The 24,971-nt window shown below is 40.7% G+C and overlaps 1 protein-coding gene across 4 annotated transcripts in view; it reads right to left on the bottom strand.

The window, feature by feature from the left end:
- ano1a (anoctamin 1, calcium activated chloride channel a) overlaps positions 1 to 21,820 on the bottom strand; it is an 89,827-nt gene extending 68,007 nt beyond the window's left edge. For 2 of the 4 annotated variants that reach the window (XM_028582677.1, XM_028582684.1), the window contains exons 1-2: positions 19,622 to 20,046; positions 3,993 to 4,147 (exon numbers count right to left, since the gene is read on the bottom strand). In XM_028582677.1, the coding sequence (XP_028438478.1) occupies positions 3,993 to 4,147; positions 19,622 to 19,691 (225 nt within the window). In that variant the 5' untranslated portion in view covers positions 19,692 to 20,046. Of the gene's footprint in view, positions 1 to 3,992; positions 4,148 to 8,892; positions 8,968 to 19,621; positions 20,047 to 21,697 lie in introns of those variants that run through there. The other 2 variants (XM_028582692.1, XM_028582701.1) reach the window with 2 other exon arrangements.
- Positions 21,821 to 24,971: the final 3,151 nt, after the last annotated feature.

The following is a 24,971-nucleotide window of genomic DNA, read 5'->3' as shown; positions in this document are numbered from 1 at the left end:
TCAGTGTTGTTCCTCGTTATCCTGACCCTGATTACTGCACCCAGTTCTGACTTCCTAGGCCTGGTTAGTTTGCCTCTCTCTGTCTCTCTCTGTCTCTCTCTCTCTCTCTAGTTATTGACCCCTGTCTGTTTGGAATCAATCTTTTCTATTTTTGAACTTACCTTTGCGTGTTTTGAGTCATGCTTGTGTGTTCCTAGCTCTTCAGGTGCACATGCAGAACTCTACTGTAGGGATGCACCGAATCCAGGATTAGGGTTCGGATTCGTCCAAATATTGGGCTTTTTGACGGGGTTCGGTTTCTGCCGAACCTTAGAATTTTTTTCTAAAAAAAGGTGTTTACGTAGGTGGAGCGTTCAATGCAGTTGGCTGTGAGAAAGTGAAAAAGGAACTCGTGAGCAGAAAAAGTGTTTGGTAGTACTTTCAGTCAAAAGGCCATTCAAGTCCAGCTACATGTTCAATTTGCAATGCAGATTTGAATTCGTGGTGGCGAGCACCCTAAACAATACACAACATCGGCGCTGTTAAAACATTTGCGTAGGAAACATCCGAAAGAATACGAGTTGTGCATGAAGGAATCTACAGACAGCAGCCAAAATGCAGCAACTTCAGGTACAGCAAAGGAAGGACAGTCACAGCTAAAAACTTGTGTTAAACAGACAATTTTTACAGTTAAAATAAAATAAAATGAAAAATACACTGCTGTGGACGTTGTTTACTTCATTAATGTGTTTACTGTGTTAATGGACTGAGGATGGGAGTAGGATTCGGTATTCGGTTTCAGAATCTTAACCAGTGGATTTGGTATTCGGCCAAACCCCAAAAATCTGGATTCGGTGCATCCCTACTCAACTGTGCACAATATACCTGAGCCACAGAGCAACACTGATGTGGAATTTCTAAAACCACCATGTTGTGGTAAGATAAGACAAGGGGGTAAACTTAGGTAAGATGACGTCACTCCTAGAGCACAGGTGAGGGGACGAGATCTATTCGGCCATACTCCATCATTAAACCTGTCCTGTGTTCAAGTATGATTGTATGTCTCTAGAGATTGAAAGGGTCTAAGATGCTACATGATAAGGGAATGTAGTGTTCCGGATCCATATCCCTTCAAAAAGGTACCGTAGGCGGAAACAAGGTCAGGGGCTTCACAAACACCGTAGCCTATTTTCCAGAGAGAGATAGACTGAACTTGCAGAACAACAGGATTAGGGTGAGTATCTGTGTTGGTGGTGCCTGTGTTATGGCGCCATTAATATCTTTGCATGACCCAAACTTGACAGCTTCAGCAGGAGACGTATTTTTTATTTCTGAAAATGAGGATCGTAGAAGGAAATTTGATTTTAAACATCAGTATGCAAAAAAAACAACTTTAAATTCCTTGGTTAATGATTTAAAGGGTAGTATCAATATCTTTCAGTTCAAGAAAATGTATATGAAAATAAAAATTAGACAATTTGAAGTTGCCAGATTATAATTTTTTGAAATTGGTTTATGTTGAGTTACTCTAAATGGCTTTTGATTTTTTTTGATTTTTTTTTTTAACTTGCTCTTCTCTCTAAAATGGACTGTTAATGGCCCCCTTCAGTGTTATCTATTTTTGCTCGTTTTCTCATATGAACAACGAGCTGGTAAAAGAAGATTTTTTTTGTCTTCATCCAGCTCCTTCCCGATCATGGATATGTAATGTAATAAAGCGAGTAATTTATGGTTGGATTAAAAATGCGTCTGTTTCCATGAGCAGAATAAAGAAAGGTAAGTGTGAAATAGACAGACCCTTCAGAATTAGGATGGCACTACACAATAATAGATCGTGGTTAACTGTACGGTTAAATCCTAAATCTCCTCAATCAAAGTTCATTAAATGCTTCTGTGTAAGTCACCAAAGTCTCCTGAACCTTCTTCCTGATGTGAATATGAGTCGAGCTGTTACCGAGTTTTTCCATAACAATCGCTTGTTTCCGGCGCCATGGTAACTGTGTGCCGCCCGGTGATAAAACATAATCTCAAGTCAGAGGTAACAGGTAGAGCCTGTTTTGGCCCAACTGTTTGTGATCCTGAACTTTTATCAGTCCTCATAACACAACAAAGCTCTTGTCAAGAGTGAACAACATGGATTCGATAGACTTAAAAAGGTACACTGTGTAGGAATTTCTCCCATTTAGCGGTGAAATTGTATTTTGCATTCAAACAAACTGTGCTCTCTAGCGCCTCACTTTTTCAAATGCGTGTTGCAACTACGGTAGCCGTTATGTACCAAGAAGCTATGACAACATGTCTTCCAATTTTCGCTTTTTTGGCGACGAGGATTCCTTCTCCTGTGGCTCGGCATAAGTCTGATCCTCCATTATGAACTAAAGTGCAGCGCAGGCTTTCAAATGTTGCCGGGGCAGTGACGAGTGCCTCTCACTGATCTCCTTCTCCGTTTCAGCTGGTGTCAGTCACGTGACGCTGGCTCTGAACGAGAACGCATTGTGGATCAGCTAGACAGGTAGGCTAGGGCTTTATGTCCCTCTCAGCGATTAGAGTTCTCCAAAATGGCGGAACGACATGGAAGCCTCCTTGGACTTGCCCGTCCAATGTAAATACATTGAGATATAAGAAATTCTTCGCTTACGATAAGTCAGATCATTGGCAGAGGTCATTTTACACCAATGAGGACATATTTATGAATGAAGACATTGATTTTAGCTAATAAAATACTACACACTACACGGTGTACCTTTAAAGATACATTTGCTATCAAATGAAGTTTTCTAAAAGGAAATCATCATTTTATTGTTTGCCACATTGCTGTGAAAGCAGGTACACATGTGTGTAAATGTTGCTTCAGCACACGGACTGTGGTTACAGTATGTATCAACAAAATTTTAATGAATACTTTTCCCTCACTGACACTAGGTTTAAATTAAAATGTGCCTTAACAGCACCCCTTGGATCCTAACTACTTCTTACAAGACTACCTGTCCAAGCAGGGAAATTCATTTATTTCTCATGATAGGAGCATCATCACTTACTTTTCTACACACAGGACCCAAGTATATATAGAACCTTCATGGACTGCTAATACTATAAGAAGCTACATGTAAGGCATGTAATAAACTGTATGCAGGGGTTTCCCTGGGTTTTTGAAGCGCTTAGGTGCTAATGATGTCATATGCTCATTTGCATTCCAGGTATGTCATCGCGCAAACAAATCCATGGTTGCAGACAAATTTCATAAAACTCAGTCCCAGTCAGTCTTTTACCCGTCTTGACGTTCCCACAAAATCAATCATGTGATGTTACGATATTATCTTAAGTTTGATGTCTTGGTAGTGAAGTTAAATCATGTGAACATTGACGACAACCAATGGATGCTCCCTCCAGCACCAAACAGGAAGTTGTCCAGATGCTCTCCACATTGTTTTTACGTTCATATACTTAGGCGATGCCCAAAAAAGCTTAGGTGATGCGCCTAAGCCGTATAATGACACAAAAAACGCTGCATTTTATTCTCAGAACTGCAACTCTGAAGCATTTGGACAGCTTTAGTTCTAATTAAGCCTCGTAACGTAGCCTAAGGTTAAGAAGACAGCCATGTTTTACATGAACAAGAGATCTATTTCTCCTCAGTGGCAGAGCTTCACTAGATATGTACGGCTTATAAAACAGTAACATTAACTTAACCGCGATAAACAGCTGAGCTACGTTTTTGTACTGAGACTTACAAACGCACAGCAGCTGAGTGTCTCGTAGTAGAGATGCTAGCACGTCTACAACACAGGTACCCACACAGAAACTCTCTGAAAGGGGCATTAATGTGCAGCAGGCCCCTATCCATCCATATAGTCTTGGCTTTGATATTTTAATAATATTTCACTTTTTCTTTTTGCCTTGTTTAGTTTTTCTCGTGGCAAAACATTTTACTGATCAGCAGTCACTGCCCTCAGCTGTCGCTCTACACCGAAACACAGTAGCACTGGAATGATAACATGGATGTAGCGTCTTACTATGGACTCATCGCTTGTGTCCTTGGTGTTGACAAAGTCCACATCCGGGCTCTTCTCTTCGCCAGGGACCGGCAGGTAATTGTCGTTCCTCCTCATCGTGGCAGTCACCTCCTGCTGCGGGCTGCCATAGTGCTCACAGGATAGGGAAGAAGAACCTGGGAAAGGAACATAGACATGGGTTGCAACTGACAATTATTTTCATTGTTGAAAAATCTGATTATTTTCTGGAATGATGGATTAGTTGTTTGGTCTATAACATGTCAGAAAATGGTGAAAAATGTCAATCAGCGGTTTCCCAAAGCCCAAGATGACGTCCTCAAATGTCTTGTGTTGTCCACAACTCAAAGAGGTTCAGTTTAGTGTCACAGAGGAGAGACGAAATTAGAAAATATTCACATTAAAAGAACCAGTCAGAGATTTTTTACTTTATTCCATTAAAAATGACTTAAACCGATTATTTGATTATCAAAATAGTTGCGATTAATTTAATAGTTGACAACTTATCGATTTATCTTTGCAGCTCTAATTAGAAATACGAGTTATTATGTTAAAGATAGCACTGCCCATGCTAAATTTAAAGCCCAGTTTCCACACTGCCTTATATGAATCCTGTTTTTAAGATTTTTTTTCTTTATTTGAATGGCTGTCCCAGTGAAGATAAAAAAAAATAAAAATCCTGCAAAGTCTGCCTGCGTCATGCAAAGATTATGAGACAATAAGTACCTGGGACCGACAGGTAAAACCTCCCACCCCCTTCTACATAACAAGACCCCCAGACTGAAAGAGGACCCCATAAACCCAGAGAGACACAAACCCAATCTAGAAGACTTGTTGTTTGGAGCGGCTCTTTCAGTGACATTGTGCAAGTGAAGCAGAACTCTCGAGCACTGCTGTCAAACTACAGATTAACTTCAATATTTATTATTTCACACTGGAGATAATACGAGGCTGTCTCACTCCTGCCCAAAGCTTCCTGCCACAGCAGATGCACACTGACACACCTCTGCACAGATAGTGTACACAACAGCACACTATAGCTAATATTTTAGGAAGCCATCAAAGACAGCCTTCTTCTGTTCTCATTTAAATGGCTTTACTTATTTAGTGTATTTGAATGACATTTTCCTGTAGCCTCGCAATCAGCCCTGGTTCTGGACTGATTTGAATGGGAGGGCAGGGGCAGTACGAGATGATCAAAAACTAGATTAAGATTTTTCATGGTTTATAATGTGTGTTTGGTGAGACCTATTAAGTGGGGGTTCTAGTGGTCCTCCCCCAGGATTTTTATTCGCGTCAAACACTTCATTTCCTGCATTCTGACACATTTGTATGCACCAATTTATGGTGGAAACATCTTATTTATGTGAAGGAAAATACAGGTGACAATTCACAATATAATGGCATAGGCTATATTGCAGTAAAGGGGCTTTACATCCGGGATCTTGGACCCTGATCCGAGTACACTTGACCCCAAGTGTGATTAGTGTCAACATGATCTGTGATCTAAGTCCACTTGAAAAGTTTTTCTCAGTGCAGTTAATGTGTACATCCATACTGGTCATATCAGGTGTAAACCAACCGCATAAAAAACACGGTAGTGGACTGATATTTACCACCAGTACGAGACGTTTTTAACTGGTTAGGAAAATGTCTCAATTTAATACCAATGCCACGATATCAGACGGCTCTGCAGCCCGCCGAAGATGGACCCAGATCTGCTGCGCTGCACCTTCGACCTGCAGTACGAGCTTCTGCGGGAGGTTGAGTGCTCGGTGCCGGATAGTAGCGGCTCATTCCCCACCAGTAGCAGAGCTTCACCTCGCTGAATCCCTTTTCTTTCTCCAATTATTAAATCATTGCCTGGTGAACACTATAGTTCTGTCATTAGATGCGCTGAATTTGCGACAGGGGAAACAGAAACATGAAACAGAGGAGCCTATTCCAGCCACGGTGTCCCACCGAACCTGCTGCGGGTTGAATGCGCGTGCAGTCTGGCCAAAGTTCCTCTTTCGTGAAAACCAAAAGATCAGAAAAGTGTCCTGCTTTCTCGTTGTGTCCGCATGTTTTATATTTTAGTAAAACCTATTATATCCACGGGACATTTTATGACCAACAAGGACATAAATTAAATTTGGGGTGATGAAACAGATAAACTTCTGGATGCACTTGCCTCTCAAAACACAAACAGGAACCAGCTATCACCATAGATACTGATAGACGCCTTGCTTGCTCAACTGTTGGGTTATAATACAAGCTGTTCCTGTGTAATATCCCTAAAATGATCATCTTCTTTTTGTACAGTGATCCAGCTGTCATGTGATGTCATTATTAAAAAACAACTGCAGTCGGGACATTCTAACTCTTAACGTGAAAAAGCTTAATGTGGTTTAATGTACCTAAGCAATGATCAATGTTTACCAAATTTCTCTCTCATATTGCTCCTCATAACAAGACCCCCAGACTGAAAGAGGACCCCATAAACCCAGAGAGACACAAACCCAATCTAGAAGACTCGTTGTTTGGAGCGGCTCTTTCAGTGACATTGTGCAAGTGAAGCAGAACTCTCGAGCACTGCTGTCAAACTACAGATTAACTTCAATATTTATTATTTCACACTGGAGATAATACGAGGCTGTCTCACTCCTGCCCAAAGCTTCCTGCCACAGCAGATGCACACTGACACACCTCTGCACAGATAGTGTACACAACAGCACACTATAGCTAATATTTTAGGAAGCCATCAAAGACAGCCTTCTTCTGTTCTCATTTAAATGGCTTTACTTATTTAGTGTATTTGAATGACATTTTCCTGTAGCCTCGCAATCAGCCCTGGTTCTGGACTGATTTGAATGGGAGGGCAGGGGCAGTACGAGATGATCAAAAACTAGATTAAGATTTTTCATGGTTTATAATGTGTGTTTGGTGAGACCTATTAAGTGGGGGTTCTAGTGGTCCTCCCCCAGGATTTTTATTCGCGTCAAACACTTCATTTCCTGCATTCTGACACATTTGTATGCACCAATTTATGGTGGAAACATCTTATGTATGTGAAGGAAAATACAGGTGACAATTCACAATATAATGGCATAGGCTATATTGCAGTAAAGGGGCTTTACATCCGGGATCTTGGACCCTGATCCGAGTACACTTGACCCCAAGTGTGATTAGTGTCAACATGATCTGTGATCTAAGTCCACTTGAAAAGTTTTTCTCAGTGCAGTTAATGTGTACATCCATACTGGTCATATCAGGTGTAAACCAACCGTACAAAAAACACGGTAGTGGACTGATATTTACCACCAGTACGAGACGTTTTTAACTGGTTAGGAAAATGTCTCAATTTAATACCAATGCCACGATATCAGACGGCTCTGCAGCCCGCCGAAGATGGACCCAGATCTGCTGCGCTGCACCTTCGACCTGCACTACGAGCTTCTGCGGGAGGTTGAGTGCTCGGTGCCGGATAGTAGCGGCTCATTCCCCACCAGTAGCAGAGCTTCACCTCGCTGAATCCCTTTTCTTTCTCCAATTATTAAATCATTGCCTGGTGAACACTATAGTTCTGTCATTAGATGCGCTGAATTTGCGACAGGGGAAACAGAAACATGAAACAGAGGAGCCTATTCCAGCCACGGTGTCCCACCGAACCTGCTGCGGGTTGAATGCGCGTGCAGTCTGGCCAAAGTTCCTCTTTCGTGAAAACAAAAAGATCAGAAAAGTGTCCTGCTTTCTCGTTGTGTCCGCATGTTTTATATTTTAGTAAAACCTATTATATCCACGGGGCATTTTATGACCAACAAGGACATAAATTAAATTTGGGGTGATGAAACAGATAAACTTCTGGATGCACTTGCCTCTCAAACACGAACAGGAACCAGCTATCACCATAGATACTGATAGACGCCTTGCTTGCTCAACTGTTGGGTTATAATACAAGCTGTTCCTGTGTAATATCCCTAAAATGATCATCTTCTTTTTGTACAGTGATCCAGCTGTCATGTGATGTCATTACTGTAGAAACGCAGCTGAGGCTAAGAATTATCTCACAAAAGATTTATGAGGCACTAGTTAGTTTGTCTCCTTAGGGAGCACAAAAGGCACAGACATTCCAACAAGAGGGCCTTCCTCAGCGTGTAATGAAGCAATAAGATCAAAAGAAAAAGTAAATGATCTGAGTCTATATTCCTACCTGCTCCTACAGTGTGCCACAGTCTAATAAGCACAAAATGTTCTATCAACTCTAACAGGTATCATTAATCAAAGGAAACAGTTTAATGTGCTTCTCATGGGTGTTTGTTATGAGTATCAGTGTCAATGGATAACTGCTTGTACACACTGCAAGATAAAACTCTCATCGCATTACCTGATGTTGTCAATGTTTAAGAGTTAAGTATTATTAAATATTGTCATTTATCAGTTATTCACCCACAAATGGCTTCATGAGAACATCGCAGACTGAACTATTGCAGCCATACAGACTAACCTCTTTCCATACAGATACAAGTCTTCCAAACCATACAAAGATATCGGTCGTTTATTCCTACCCCTCTAACACCAACCACAGGAGCGTTTCATAAGTTAGCGCCCCTAGCAGTGGCAGGAAATACAAGCTCATATCTAAACCAGCGAACTTAGCGGTAGAGGTTTAAAACACATCGTTGACGTTGTGAAATGGTCACAGTTTGGTTAAGGTTTGGGCACCAGAGAAGTTTAGAAAAATATCATGGTTTGGGTTCAAATCAGACTTCAGACATATACTGCACTTTCGGTTACGCATGTGGTGCAGAATGTGACGTAGCTCCGTTTGTTCTGTAAAGTAAAAAAAAAAAAAACAGGACATGAACCCTGGTCCCCTGGGTAAATCCTGTGTTTGTTTGACCCCTCCACCACCCCAACTTACCTCCTTACATGGAAAAAAAGATTATAACTAAAGATGGCAAGATGGCACGGCCTCATAGAAATTCACACGGCTAAAAGACATATTTAGCATTACAAAATTAGTTTTTTGATATGTTCACAAATGTTAGTTGACGTTAGCTTATCTGTGTCACCAGATCTCGCGAGAGTTTGCTCCTGAGACAGGTCTCAAACAATTTTTTCCTGATGTTAATTTTTAGTGTGCCCCATCAATTTTTTTACATACTAAAAACGCCACTGGTGGCAATTACATCCCTCCCAGCACGAACCCTGAAGATGCACTATTAGTTATTCACCATCTGGGGAATTTCAAACAGCTCATCACCACAGCTTCTTGATCGTGGCCATATTTCAACCCCACAAATCTGTTTTTCTGACATTTTATCAGCATGTCAATTTTGGGCCTGACAAAAATCTGTGACTCATTAAGGCTGCACCCTGCCCCCACCATGACATTTTTTTGTTTATGGACCAGTTGTTGAACAGGTTAAACTAGTGACGAAGCAGATCAGAATGTGGCCAGTTGGAGACACGTTTTTACACGTTCCAGACTGGACTGAAACGTGTTCAAGGAAGCGGTCACCCACAAACATGTAACTTAGGAGTATGCAGCACATGATGTCACTAACTCCAAAAACATCACAATATATGCTAACCAGAAGCCACTGATGTCTACTGAGGTCCATGTGCTGCTAATGCTGCCTTTGAATATGGGGACATGGCAGCCCTTAGATCAGAAATACCGCACCCAATGTGCTGGATGTGTGCTCAGGGAGTGTGCAGATGAGCTATTAAGGTGCATAAAACCATCACACCTCCACAGTGACATCATATCACTGACACATCAGCTCTCAGGGAACTGATTAACTATGGAGTTATATTACTGCCATTAGTCAAGAGCGCATTATTTCAATTTGAGAGCATTTCTCACTGATTGCAAATGTTCTGCTCTTTGTGTTATAACCCTGCCAAAAGTCAACAACCAATAGAATGCCAGCTGTAGTGTTGACCAATGAAATGATCCCTGCCCCGTTGAGGGTGCGTTCACTTTACGTTAGTGCATCTGTTGAGGGCGGCTGCACTGTAACCGATAACTGTAACCAAGTTTATATATCCCCGCGCCTTTCATTGCTTTATTATTAGTATATGTCAACAATGTGCACAGAATGGTCGACGCACTTTCACCTGCACCCATCAGGAAACGGGAGAAAGCTTTGAAGTGGGACATATGAAGTTATGTCCACAACTACGAGGGTGAGTAACATAACTTAAGCACCTAGCTAGCTAGCTAACATATGGCGCTAGCATATAGCCTAGCTTGATGTCCATAAATAAATAGATTTTCTTTATTGTATAGCTAGATTGAACGACATATGTATATGTGATGACCTCACTTTATATTTTTTCCTCGTTTGGTTAACCGTGTTCCTGGGATTTGGCTGATTTCATGTTAGAGCCAGTAGTAGAACCTAAACTGTAATATATCGCTAACTGAAAGAACACCAGAAACTGGATTGTTTGTGTCAGTTTTTGCATCACTGTTGTGTTGTTCATCAGAATTTAGTCTTCATTCCTTCATATAGCATTAGTCTGAAAATGATGAATTCATATCAGTCTGGTCTGTGTACTTTTTCGTTCATTCGATTTTCATTTCATAAACAGGTATTAAAAAACAACTGCAGTCGGGACATTCTAACTCTTAACGTGAAAAAGCTTAATGTGGTTTAATGTACCTAAGCAATGATCAATATTTACCAAATTTCTCTCTCATATTGCTCCTCATAACCACTGAAAACTGTCAAAAAATCTAAACCAAAGTCAAATTATTATGGACGTTATGGGACTGATAACTGACTGTTTAGTTACATTAAACCACGTTAAGCTTTTTCACGTTAAGCGTAAGAATGTCCCAGCTGCAGTTGAGGGAAACTGTAGCCTATAACTTCCTAAGCGACTGATCATCCGTTTTTTGCCACCCTTTACGTAATAAATATGGCTATGAAATAGAACATGAAATACATAAATGAGACAATACATATATAGGCATTAGTCATTATAGTTCAATAGCCTAAATACATATGTTTTACTTATATTTATTTATTTATTCCGTCTATTTATATTTTATTAAGTTTTTTTTATTTCACAGACTGACTAAAAGCAGCAGCAAGCCTGCCTGGCATCAGTGCATCATAGCATATCACTGCAAAGAAAAGAAAATATGAATAAATCACAAGCGCGGCAGATTCCCAGCTCAGCTAGAGCGGGTAACGCCAGCGAACCGCAGGGACCGAGGTCACAGGGCTGGTGGCTAGCTGCTAGCTAGCTGCAGCAGCAGCTAATACTAGAATATTAGACCCAGCACCGGAGGTCTGATCCCCATGATCTGATCCCAAACCCCCGGTGACTCTCTGCCAGATCAGCAAGTTTAACGGCATATATATATATATATATATATATATATATATATATATATAGTAATGATGTTAAAGAAAGCTATGTACACCTAATACTTTATGTGTTGATGTCTATGAATTTGTCTTTAATAGGAGCATACTATCTTGATAACTTTGTTATAATGTAAGTTTGGGGTCCCCTGCTGGAGCTGCGACCCCCGTGACCCGACACCGGATAAGCGGACGAAGATGGATGGATGGATGGATGGAGGAGCATACTATACAAAGACAACAGTGGAGAGTTGCTGAATCTTTCTGTCCTCAAAGTGCCAGAGATCTACAAGGACTTCACCCCTCTTTCTGCACCATCACCTGCATAATCAAAGTGATAAAAGAGAGAACAAACTATTGTTTTCTCTGTTGACATAGGTGCCTGTAATGTCTGCCAATATATTCAATCAATTCAATAAATGTTGATAAGTATCACTGATATTTCTTAAATCATTGTAGTTTTTCAGAGCAATAAGATACAGATTATTAAAACCATGTTCATATTTGCAACAAATTAAAACCCTGATCAAGGCAAATTGTTTTTTTCATTTTCCATAACATTTATAAAAAAAACAGTACAATTAAATTGACCAGAGCTGACACTTGGTAAATAGCTTTAATTTACCTTGTCAAAACAATGAGTAATTTATAACAAATTGCAAAATATTTGACACAAAACCTTAAAAGTGTATTGTTCATACAACGGTGAAAGCAGAACAATTTGCCTATAGGATTTACTGTAGCAGGAACATTGATATTGGCAAACTGATGACTCAGGTTAAGGTGAGTTTGTGAGCAGGGTTATAAATAAAGATAAGATAAGCCTAGTGTTCACAAGAGGGATGATTCAGGTATTGCAACACAAATTAAGAATAATTCAATTAAATAGGAGGTATATACAACTAGTAGAAGATAAATGAACTATACAAGAGCAATTAAGGTTAAGTTATGAGGTAGTGGTAAGCTATGTATAATAAGGTAAGTGATGTATAATCAATAGCATGGAGTCAAGTCAACAGTGTACACCAGAATAATATATACTGTGGTTAAGTAATGATACTTACTGTTGTTTGTACTAATATAACAAAACAAAAAATATACTAATATAATATAGTGTGTGATGCAGTATGGAGAACAACCAAGTCCCATATGAACCCAAGAGACTTTTAGTGCAGCTGTTGATGTTCACTACAAACAAAACTTGCAGATGGTTGTAGTCTGTAGTCAGCCATACAGTAGGCAGATCTGGAGCAGATGGTTGTAGTCTGTAGTCAGCCATACAGTAGGTAGATCTGGACCAGATGCTTGTAGTCTGTAGTCAGCCATACAGTAGGTAGATCTGGAGCAGATGGTTGTAGTCTTTAGTCAGCCATACAGTAGGTAGATCTGGAGCAGCAGGGTGAATTCTAGCTATTGTGGGTTGGTGATATGACACACACAGATCAACAAGGGTCGAGCCCCTCAGCCCCACCTGGATGAAAAGAACGTGAAACAAAATACTTGTTTTTTCAGTTCAGTTTGCTTTGTATTAATTAAACAAATAACTGTTATTCAAGGAGCAAATAAGAAAGCATATAATTTCTAGATTTGTTTTTATTATAAATGGTGAAATTGTACTTAATGTTACAACTTTTTAAACAGACTGATATGAATTCATCATTTTCAGACTAATGCTATATGAAGGAATAAAGACTAAATTCTGATGAACAACACAACAGTGATGCAAAAACTGACACAAACAATCCAGTTTCTGGTGTTCTTTCAGTTATATTACAGTTTAGGTTCTACTACTGGCTCTAACATGAAATCAGCCAAATCCCAGGAACATGGTTAACCAAACGAGGAAAAAATACAAAGTGAGGTCATCACATATACACATACAGTCCGTCATATGTCGTTCAATCTAGCTATACAATAAAGAAAATCTATTTGTTTATGGACATCAAGCTAGGCTATATGCTAGCGCCATATGTTAGCTAGCTAGCTAGGTGCTTAAGTTATGTTACTCACCCTCGTAGTTGTGGACATAACTTCATATGTCCCACTTCAAAGCTTTCTCCCGTTTCCTGATGGGTGCAGGTGAAAGTGCGTCGACCATTCTGTGCACATTGTTGACATATACTAATAATAAAGCAATGAAAGGCGCGGGGATATATAAACTTGGTTACAGTTATCGGTTACAGTGCAGCCGCCCTCAACAGACGTTCTAACGTAAAGTGAACGCACCCTCAACGGGGCAGGGATCATTTCATTGGTCAACACTACAGCTGGCATTCTATTGGTTGTTGACTTTTGGCAGGGTTATAACACAAAAAAATCCAAGCGCGCAGGAGAGATCCGAGAGCAGAAAATTTGCAAGCGAGCAGAATCAGCCTGAGTGCGAGGAGAAGGTTCAAAGCTGAGAGCAGGAAATCTGTCCAAACAACAACATATCTGAGTCTAAGCAGAAAGTTTGAGCACAAGCAGAGCAAATCTAAGCACAAGCAGTGACTATTTGAGTGTGAAAGCAAGAAATCTGAATAATAATAGTAATATCAGTGAGAAATGCTCTCAAATTGAAATAATGCGCTCTTGACTAATGGCAGTAATATAATTCCATAATTAACCTGGGGTTGGGATATGTATCTTATTATAACATTTTTATTCAAGCACATGTCATTCTGTGTGTTAAGCAAATAAAAAGCATTCCTGATTTTGTCTTCACTGAAACTAAGAGGTCTTGCAAAAACATCTTTAATATGTCCCTGAGCCAGCCAGTCATCCCTTTGGAGTCTTGTTAAAGTCTTTAATGACATCCACTTAAACACAGATAGTGGTAAAACTTCAGTCTTATTACTTGGTCTCAGTGCTGCATTTGATACGATCGACCATGACATATTACTAGACCGATTGAAAAACTGGGTTGGCCTTTCTGGCTTAGTACTAAATTTGTTTGAATCCTATTTAAAGAATAGGGACTTTTTTGTTTCAATTTGTGTAATTATGCATCCGAGCATACAAATATGACGTGTGGAGTTCCCCAAGGCTCCTTTCTGGAGCCTCTTCTGTTTAACAATCTAAACGCTTCCACTGGCTCAGATTATGGAAAACAACAAGATAAGTTACCATAGTTATGCGAACGACACACAAATTTACATAACCTTAACGCCTGGGGACTATAGTCCAATACAAAAACTGACTAAGTGCATTGAACAAATTAACGACTGGATGTGGCAGAACTTTCTCAAATTAAATGAAGAATAAACTGAGGTGGTTGTTTTTGGAGGAATGATTGAAAGTCAGCACTCCGCTTCAAACGGTAATCTTAAAAACAACAGACAAAGCCAGAAATCTTGGTGTATTCATGGACTCAGACCTGAATTTCATCAGCCACATTAAGACAATAACAAAACCACCTTAAGAATATATCAAGTGTTAAAGGACTCATGTCTCAGCAGGATTTGGAAAATGCTTTTATCTTCAGTAGACTTGACTATTGTTACACTGTCCTCACAGGTCTACCTAAAAAAAAAAAAAAAAAAAAAAAATCAATCAGACAGTTGCAGCTGATTCAGAACGCTGCTGCTCGAGTTCTCACTAAAACCAAGAAAGTGGATCACATCACTCCAGTTCTGAAGTCTTTACACTGACTTCCTGTGCCTCAAATAATTAATTTCAAAGTACTTCTGCTGGTTTATAAATCACTAAATGGTTTAGGGTCAAAATACATTTCTGATCTGCTACTGCACTACGACCCACCCAGACCTCTCCGGTGGTCTGGGACAGGTCTGCTATCTGTCCCAAGAGTCAGAACTAAACAGGGGGAAGCAGCGTTCAGTTTTTATGCTCCACATATCTGGAACAACCTCCCAGAAAACTGCAGGTCCACCGCAACTCTGTTCTTTTAAATCAAGGCTGAAGACCTTTTTTTTTTTATGTTGCCCTTCTTTAATTTCTTATACTGCACTGTGAATTGTATTCTCGTATTTTATCTGTATAAAAAAATATATATTTTATTTGTTTTTAATTGCTCTGTAATGTTTTATGTAAAGCACTTTGAATTGCCCTGTTGCTGAAATGTGCTATATAAATAAAATTGCCTTGCCTTGCCTTGAAGACCACCACCATCATCCCAGTGCGCATGAAGTCAATTGGGTCCTGCCTCAATGACCCCATCAATGTTAATCTTTAGCACTTACACCATTCACAATGAAGTGCTTCGAGAAGCTAGTCATGTGGCACATCAAATCTGTTCAGCATTCAACTCAATCATTCCCCAGAAGCTGGCATGGAAGTGGACCCCCTGAGCATAAAAAGTTTATTTGTAACTGGATCCTGGATTCTCTCACATGAGAGAGCATATATAGGCTTGGTGAATCGGATGGCACTCTGGTGTCAGGAAAACAACCTGTCTCTCAACATCGATTAGACGAAATGACTCCTGACTTCAGGATAGAAGGTGACGCAGGAATCAATTGTCGCTCCCATCCCACCCCGAGCCCACAAAAATACTCCCGTCAGATCACGTGACTGCCCCCCCCAAAATAATCATGTCCTGCAAAATCCAAAGTTATCAGACTCTGTAGAGGACACGCGCTTTACACCGCGAGCAGGCTTGTGCGCCATCCGGCGGAAAAAAGAGAAAGAAAGAGAGACGTTGTCCATCGCTGTCTGGAGGATAACTAGCCAGTTGATATCGCGTGTGCGTTTGGTTAATCACTGAGGTTGCCTCGGAAATTTAGGCTACACTATACATGCATTACCTGCAGGCCTAGGCGATTTCAATACGTAATTCCGAACGGAGATCTTCTCACACTCAAAACACACATTTCTCCGCCAAAAGACCAAACATAAAAACACACACACATTGACTAAAAACAGCCGGTTGAAGATAGTAAAAAAATAGAGTAAATAGTAAAGTAATTTACTCGTATTGCAAACTTTTTTTGCACGTTAAATGTTGCATGTAAACTCCTGTTTTGTCTTGTGTTCTGAATGAAAAAAAGGTTCAAACCGGAAAAGTATGAAGAGAAATTTCACCAACGGTTTTCACCGTTATTTTTGAATTCATTAATGCGACATCTTTCCAAAAGTCAACTAGTAATCGTGTTAAATAATCATGATTTCAATATTGACCCACATAATTGTGATTATGATTTTTTCCATAATCAAGCAGCCCTATTGGAAATTTGCTGCAAATAGATAATCCATCACTGAGATTATTTTGTAATGAAATTACCCTAAACCACTGACAGGTAAACATGTCTTAAACCACATGGTATGTCAATAATGTAAATTAGCGCAATTTAGTTAATGGGCCCAAATACAGTCAGTGTTTGTAAATGTTTGAGTCATAATCAGTTGAGGACTGTGTGTACTTCAAGCTCCAGAAAACCTGGAAAATGTTGCTTGTGAGGCAGTTTGCAGTTAATGGGTTAAAACACACAACCCCACCAGTGCTGTGTGGTTCAGCTGCAATAGACAGCTTCACATGTCGGTGGCTACAAACAGCCTTAAGGAGGTGTGTGAATGATGAATGGTGAATGTTGCCTGTACTATGTAAAAAGCGCTTTGAGTAGTGGTTAAAAGTCCCATGACATGGTAATCTTTGGATGCTTTTATATAGACCTTAGTGGTCCCCTAATACCTGAAGTCTCATTCCCGAAATTGGTGCAGAATTACAGCCACTAGAGCCAGTCCCACAGTGAGCTTTCCTTGTCTGTAGCTATTAAGGAGGGGGCAAGGTGGAGGGTGGGGGTGTGGCCTTGACCAACTCTCACTTGGCTCGTTTGAAAGCCATGATGTCTCTCTCTCTCTCATGGGTGGGCCAAATTCTCTGGGCGGGCAAAGCAGAGAAAGCGGAGGTAACCTTTCCCCTTATGACCTCATAAGGAGAAGATTCCAGATCGGCCCATCTGAGCTTTCATTTTCTCAAAAGGCAGAGCAGTATACACCTACCGCCATTTCTAGCCACTGGGGGACAATAGGCAGGCTGGGGGAACTCATATTAATGTTAAAAAAACCTCATAAAGTGAAATGTTCATGCCATGGGACCTTTAAGACTAGAAAAGCGCTAAATAAATGCAGTCCATTTAAGTTAGCAGTGGCAAGGACTGCAGTTCAGAGGACATTTTAAATCGGCATTCACTCTGTCAGCAGATTGTAATATCTGGTACCCCCAGGTTAAAAAAAAAGTTTTAACTAACGTTTCCTGCTGTCCAGTGTAGTGTTAACTGGCATCATGATTCGGTTTCGGAGCAGGGGGGGGGAACAGCGCAGGCATGTAGGTGACATCGGAATGAGGCACTGAAATCCACTTTACCATTTGGTCCGGTAGATACCGGCCGTATACACTCGGCATTTTATCGATTTTTAGTATTTTATATTGTCTCTCTTTATCGTACTTTATCGTCTTTATTCAGTTCCTGTTTCAAATAGTTTTCTTGTTGTATACTTCTGGATCTCACACTTTCCTACACGCCATTTTATTGTGCTCCCTCTGTCATTGATGACTGGCAGCATGAATGTGTATATGTTTCGGTGAACTGTAGAAACGTTTTTGCCCTGGGATAATAAAGCTATCTGTATCTGTAGGAATGGTACCCAACTCGACCGGTTATACAGCCAAGCGGAAAGACCAACATCCTAGGTTGAGTCCTGTCTCTTTGATAAAGCTGGCCACTGTGCATAAGACCACAGCTCAATATACGGTATTTGCGGCATTTAATGGCTTCCATACTGCCTTACAGTGGGTACCAGTGGCAGGGTTGCCTTTTATTGCTCCAGAGTATTGGATGAAGCGAAAGCCTTCAAGTAAACCGAACAGTTTACTTGAAACAGACTGTTTGCACAAGAAAAACAACTGCAACAGTTACATGACCTGTGCTTTGTTTGTCCAGTGTTTCCCCTATTCATGCTAAGCAGCGAGGTGCCGTCAGATTCTGAGTTTTTGTGTTTTTAGCTGAGCTAGACAGAGAATATTCAGTTAAAAACAGATCGATGATGCCATTTAGCTCTCATTGTTCTCAGTGAAGTTAGCTGGATGTAGCCCCGGTGTGTTTTATGTGGAGTGACAGCGTCGGACTCCACTTTAAAAAAAAAGTCTTTTAAATGCTTGTCAGCAGCCGGTTATACGGTAACTTAGGAGGCAATTTGGCCTTGTGTGCTCGGATTATTTTGACATGCAGTTAACACACCTGCCATAATTTTGATTTAATGAAAACTCAACTCCTGGCAATTGCTCCTGCTGTTTTCACCACTGTTTTCAAAGAAGGAGCCAGCTTTAAAAAGTGAGTTTTCTTTTAGTATTGTAGTGCACATTAAAGTGGTCCCCACCCCTCGGAATTTAGGGTTCCCTCACGTGCCAGATCCCACTTTTTTTAGTTTAACAATTTTTACTTTACTGTAAACAAAACATACAATTTACAACATGAACACATTCCCTCGCTCCCTGAACCCCCACACACACACACACACACACACACACACACACTCGTCATCAGTAGGCCTCGGCTGTCCACCCAGTTACACTTCCTCAGACAAAAATAAAGACAATATAAAAAAATATTAAAAATAATACTCAAGACAATACAATAACCGTGTAACAAAATAGACAACTGTAGACCAAATAGACATATTTATGTGTGATAAAACAATAAGCACAGTATACGCCTTTCCACGGTACACACCTTCTTAGGAGCCTTCCAACAAGTTTAAGGACTTTTCCTATTTCCTAATGTAGACATTCAGCCTTGCAAACCGTTTATATGGCATATTTTCAAACGCCGCCGCCCTAGCCATCTCACAAGCCCACTCCTGGATTGACAGCACCCCTTCATCCCTCCATCCTGTTCAAATAATCTGTCTGGTTGTCATTAAACTAGTCTGGACCCAGCTTCTTATGTGCTTATCCATCTCCCTTAGGATTGACCCATCTCCTACAAGCCAGATCCCACTTTAACCCCTGCCAGCATGCATGTTAAAATGACCATCATGTCAATCATCATGTCCATCTTTTAGTCAAATCAGCATCTTAATGTAAAGACCTGCAGGTGTTATGATGTGAGGGCTCCCTCCATACAAACACCTGGTACTGTCAGTGCGCACATGTGCGTTATCAGCAGCAACAGTCCCCCGTAAACCAACCAGAGGGAATTTAAGGACATCATCAAACTGAGTGCATGTGCACAGATTTAATTCCTCGCTACGTCTCAGCCGGCGCGCACAGATCCTCATCACATCCCTGCGTTTCTTGCCAAATTTGGAAAAGTGGAAATAAGGCGCTCTTACCGGGCTCTTCGGCACTATCAGGATGGTTTACGCTCCGAGCCAGCTCATTTACAACATCGTGTCTCTCCATCGGGTCTAAAAAGGCGCTCCGGGTCCAGATCTACTGTGCCGTCGCTCTCTGCCTACAGCATCGATCCCTCCGCGTGCTTCACAGCCACACGCGCTGTTGCATGGAAACGGTGGATGGAGAGCTACCACTTATTCATTCTTCTGGACAGGCTGATAGACTACTGTCAAACTGTTCCCTATCGAATTTGGCAACAAAAAAAACTAAAAACTATTTGTCCAAATGAAGCGACTGGTTCTAATTATTTATTTGAGTACAGGCTATTTATCTCTATGAGATGATTACAGAAGATATAGTTCAGGTCTGCCTCAACGACATTACGAGTCCGAGTGAGACTGTTCTACGCTAAAACCTCTGGTTCGTGTGTGAGGACGCTGTCAGTCTAAATGACATGATCCACTCACACACACACACACACACAGCAGAGTGGGAACGCGCAGGGAAGCTGCCAAAGAAGATCGTGCCAAAACGGGCTAGAAGGATGTTGCGTTCGATTCCCGTAGGAAAACAGGAACAGAAGGTATATCCCCGCCTTCCCTGGCCACAACTAATCCGTTTTCATGTGATACATTGGATGTATGTGGATCCTGATTTATTTTCATGATCAAGATTGCAATTTTCCAAAAAGATTACATTTAAGCTTTCTTATAAAAATCCATGGTATGGAGTTAGGCTTGATCTCCCCATGGGATTCTGATTTTACAGCAGTGAAATATCACATGAAAAGCACGGGTGTTGCGTAGACCTCAACCAATGACTTTACCATCTTTTTGGTTTAGAGAAAGTCTAACATGATTTTTGGTAAATTTGCAATGCATTCATAGTTTGCATTTGTGCGTTTCACAAATAAGAAAGAAGGTCATTTGGGGCTATACCTGGTTTACAACAAAATACAACCGAGATTTAGGAAACTGGCTCAAAATTATTTTATTGTGCAAAAGATGGCCTATTTTTTTTCCCAGACGTTATATGACCTTCGGATTCATCAAAGATTGCTGGTTATTACTTTTCTTTTCCTGAAAACCACATACTCTGCTGTGTGATTATGATGGGAATACATGGGAGGAACAAACTAGGGCAGAGTCATTTTGCTTGCATCGTATTACCAACTGACCCGGCTGAATATACAACAGCCCTTTATTATTATTCCCTACACAATGGGGATAACGGACATCACTTCCCCTACAAATCAAGCTGTTATGCAGTGTTTCAATTATGGGGAACACACTCTTAAAGCAGCTGCTTGAACTGTGATGCGCGTAAGTGTTTATTATTCCCTATGGGATGTGAATGCAGCATTGTTCTCTAGCATCACTGCGCCATCTGGTGCCGCCCACTCGCGCCGGGATCCTCCGGTATGCGCGAGTTGATCAGAGCGCACGAGCGAACGCCGGAGTGGTCTCGCGTAAAACATCACATATCACAGCCGAAAGACTATAGGACACAAATAATGATAGCTGTTGGAATATCATTGGAAGGACTTCAGCGACACGTATTGATCAATATGAAGGAATTTCTCTGGATGAAGCTGCTTATTTAATAAACCGTTTCCATGGAGAATATCCACAAATGGCCAAAATATTTGCGGTCACGTTCTACTACGTGGCCCAAAACAGTCCCCTTGTTGTCGCGTTTTTGTTGTGGTTGTGCCAAACCACAACAAAAATTAAAATGTTTTCTCCAGTAAGTGGTTTCTTTTCTGCATAACTAGGCTATCTGTTACACACACTTTCCTCCTGCACGCTGTCGTTCGCGAGGACGCGCTCAATCAGCGCGAAAAGCACAATCCCAAAATCTTTTCCTCTCTTCATTTTCATACCGGAGCCAAAAAACGCTGTCCGGTTACTGTGTCAGTAGGAGTTAAAGTGCAGCAAAAAAAAAAAAAAAAGTTGTGTGAACTGTGAAAACTATTTTCAGGCAAAGCAAATGAATGAAAGGATCGAGAACAAACAAGCGCAGGTTTCGGACTAATTCAAAAGGAGCGCAAATATGACATCAATACTATTTACCTTTTCTGCAGAGTTAAAGAGAAATCCGTCTGATTAGAAAGTAGGAACAGGAATGAGTGCAGGTATTGGCCAGGTAGCACAGAGGACACGGAGGAGGAAGTGCTTCTGGACTCCCCAGGTAACTCTCCTCCCACAGCAGCTGCTGCTGCTGCTGTGGGAGAACATGAAGTCATTGGTGGATTATGTAACGTCACAATGGAAAGTCATGGCACTGCTGATTGGCCAAGAGCCATAAAAAAAACCTAGACATAGCCTACATCCTGTAGAATCCCGACCCGTCTGTTATTTTGGTAGGAGATCTAACAGCTGCCGTTATTTCTTATCTTTATGTTATGTCAATGGGCCCAGGCAGCATGATTTCAGCCCAGCCTACATGGAGTCCCCTCCGGTGAGATAGACATTCCAATGCAGGCATGTGTGGACTTGCAGGAGACTGCCAGGAAGTGTTGATATTCCCCCACCTGAGAGCTTACTCTGAAAGAAGGAATTGTGGTCTAAAGTAACATAATTCGCAGCAAAGCAAGATTTGTATAGAACAGAGAAAGTTCAAATGTGGGATATTTTTTATTTTCTTTAATTTTTTGACAGCAACCATGTGGCATTCAGTACATGGCAGAGCAGAATCTGCCTGAGCAAACCCATCAAACAACAATTAGGCTCCCTCCTGGTGTGTTTTCCTACCAAAAGTTTCAACAACATTCATTACACATTCTGAGGACAGAATGTGGCAGCGTTGCCTAATGGGAAATGTTAAACTATTGGACCAGAGGCTTAAAATGATCATGTACATAGGAGGACATTTATCGTATGCAAGTCATAGCCACGAGAACAAAAAGGAGTAAATATGTCATTTCACAAAACACATTTTGATCTGTTGACATGCCTTTAAATCTACCCACATCTGTTTGTTTGTTTTTAAAGCAAGCTGACATGCTGCATGGAAGGGGGTATGTGTCCATATATGCCACGTTTAAATGTGGCCGGAAATTTTCATAAACGGACATTTCAACCTCTACATTTTCAAAAATAAAATCATGCACAGCTGTCAGTTTTCAGAAAAGTGCTCGTTTACACGTACCTTGTGTATATGTATATGTATATATATATATATATATATATATATATATATATATATACACACTCACCTAAAGGATTATTAGGAACACCTGTTCAATTTCACGTTAATGCAATTATCTAATCAACCAATCACACGGCAGTTGCTTCAATGCATTTAGGGGTGTGGTCCAGGTCTGATGAGTCTCGATTTCTGTTGAGACATTCAGATGGTAGAGTCAGAATTTGGCATAAACAGAATGAGAACATGGATTTGTCATGCCTTGTTACCACTGTGCAGGCTAGTGGTTGTGGGGGTGTAATGGTGTGAGGGATCCCTTTCGCCTTCAGAACTGCCTTATTAATTCTTTGTGTCATTGATTCAACAAGGTACTGGAAGCATTCTTTAGAAATGTTGGCCCATATTGATAGGATAGGGTCAAACCCTTTTTTCAAAATAACCATGTACTGTACGTGTAAACAGGGCCATATAGTCTCGCATTGCCAGACCTGTCTAGACTCCAGCGCTGTGGAGTAAGGTCTGGCTCCTCTACACATACATTCTGGGATAGGAGAAAAAAACTAGAGATGGCCCGATACCATTTTTTGCTTCCCGATACCGATTCCGATACCTGAACTTGTGTATCGCAGGATAACGAGTACCGATCCAATACCAGTGTGTCATATGTTTCATTATGTTTACTAACTGTATACTACTATCCCTGCATGGATGTGATATTATTTCTATCTTTGTGAAACATGAACAAACACAAACAATGAACGCCACAGAACTTTCTTTTATTGTCCAGTTTGACAGTCAGTTATAACGGAAAAAGAACATAAATAATCTACTTTAACATAGATTTTCTTTAGGGCTTTATTACGTGGTATCGGATCGGTGCATTAACTCCAGTACTTCCCGATAGCGATACCAGCATTTTAGGCAGTATCGGAGCCGTCATCTCTAAAAAAAACACTCTGGGTTGTTTGGATTTCTTTAAACCAATCACAATCGCTCCGCACGCAAAGACGGTGGCTCTGCAAAATAGTCTCAGGACGGAACTTGTTTTGGTGGAACATTTGCACCCCGTAAAAGAAAACTCCACATACAAAATAAAATGAAGTTAACTGTTCACACAAGACAGTAACGTGAGCATAGGAGCCATGTATATTATGTTTGTTTATGGTTGATATTTTTCACCGATTACGTAACGTACGACGTAATGGGGGTTTGTCTCACAATAAGCAGTCTATTTATACACCTGGACACCTGCTTGGCAGAGGCTAGAGAGGGGGTGAGCTTGGGTTTTTGCATTTTCTGTTGACCGCAACTTTCTCCACATCTACGTTTACCTTTTTGCTGTATTTTTCAGGCAACTGGATTTTGTTTATTAATGTATTTTCCAACTTTTAAATGAACAATAAATTCTTGAAAGCATATCTCGGAGTGGATCTGAAATCTTCAAACGGTGCATCGTACAGGGGGTTGTTCCCTGACTCAGCCTCTCGGCTCCTTATGGAGGTTGCAAAGAAGTCGCTCCAGTGAGCTATTTAAATGAGCTGGATACATGGTTAAACCTCATTTGCTCTTTCCGGTGTATCGCCGTGTGTACTTCGTCTACAGCTATCCCCACCAATCGGTCCCAAAACGTCCCGGTTAGAGAGGAAATGCCGTAAACATATTCTTTGTAAATCTTTACAATCATTCCCCGAAACAAAAATCATTCCCCTTGTTGCGCCATCCAAATTTTCTTTAAAACTTTCCATTTTCAGCGTGTAGCTCGCATGATCGAAGTTTGTTTCCAGAAGTGAACGGAGTTCGAGACCGGTAACACACATTCCGGCAATTATCCTGGAAATAAACTCGTCGTTGATGCAGACTAGTATCCATAAGTCCAAAGGTCACACAATTTTTCTAATAGCCCAATATTACAATACATTTACATTCATATTCTGCATGAAAAAAAGTTCACTTCCAGGAACATTCAAAACAACTCAACATGAACACAGCATACCTTACAGAGAAAGTTCAAGCTCCACCTCTGGGTCGCTGTCTGTGGCGGCTACATCCTCCACTGGTGTGCCAGATGCATGCATGCATTATCATACATTAAGGCACTTTTGGCATTATGGGCATAATTATCGTAAAAATAAGATAATTATCTTACATCTGGCAAAGCTGTGTGGGAGTCGCAGTAGGCTACTCCTGCTGCTTATAGTT

Source organism: Perca flavescens, chromosome 1 (assembly GCF_004354835.1).
Source record: "Perca flavescens isolate YP-PL-M2 chromosome 1, PFLA_1.0, whole genome shotgun sequence".
In the NCBI taxonomy this organism is placed as follows: Eukaryota; Metazoa; Chordata; class Actinopteri; order Perciformes; family Percidae; genus Perca; species Perca flavescens.
Note: the sequence above shows the minus strand (reverse complement) of the source record. Positions and strands in the feature narration are given on the sequence as shown.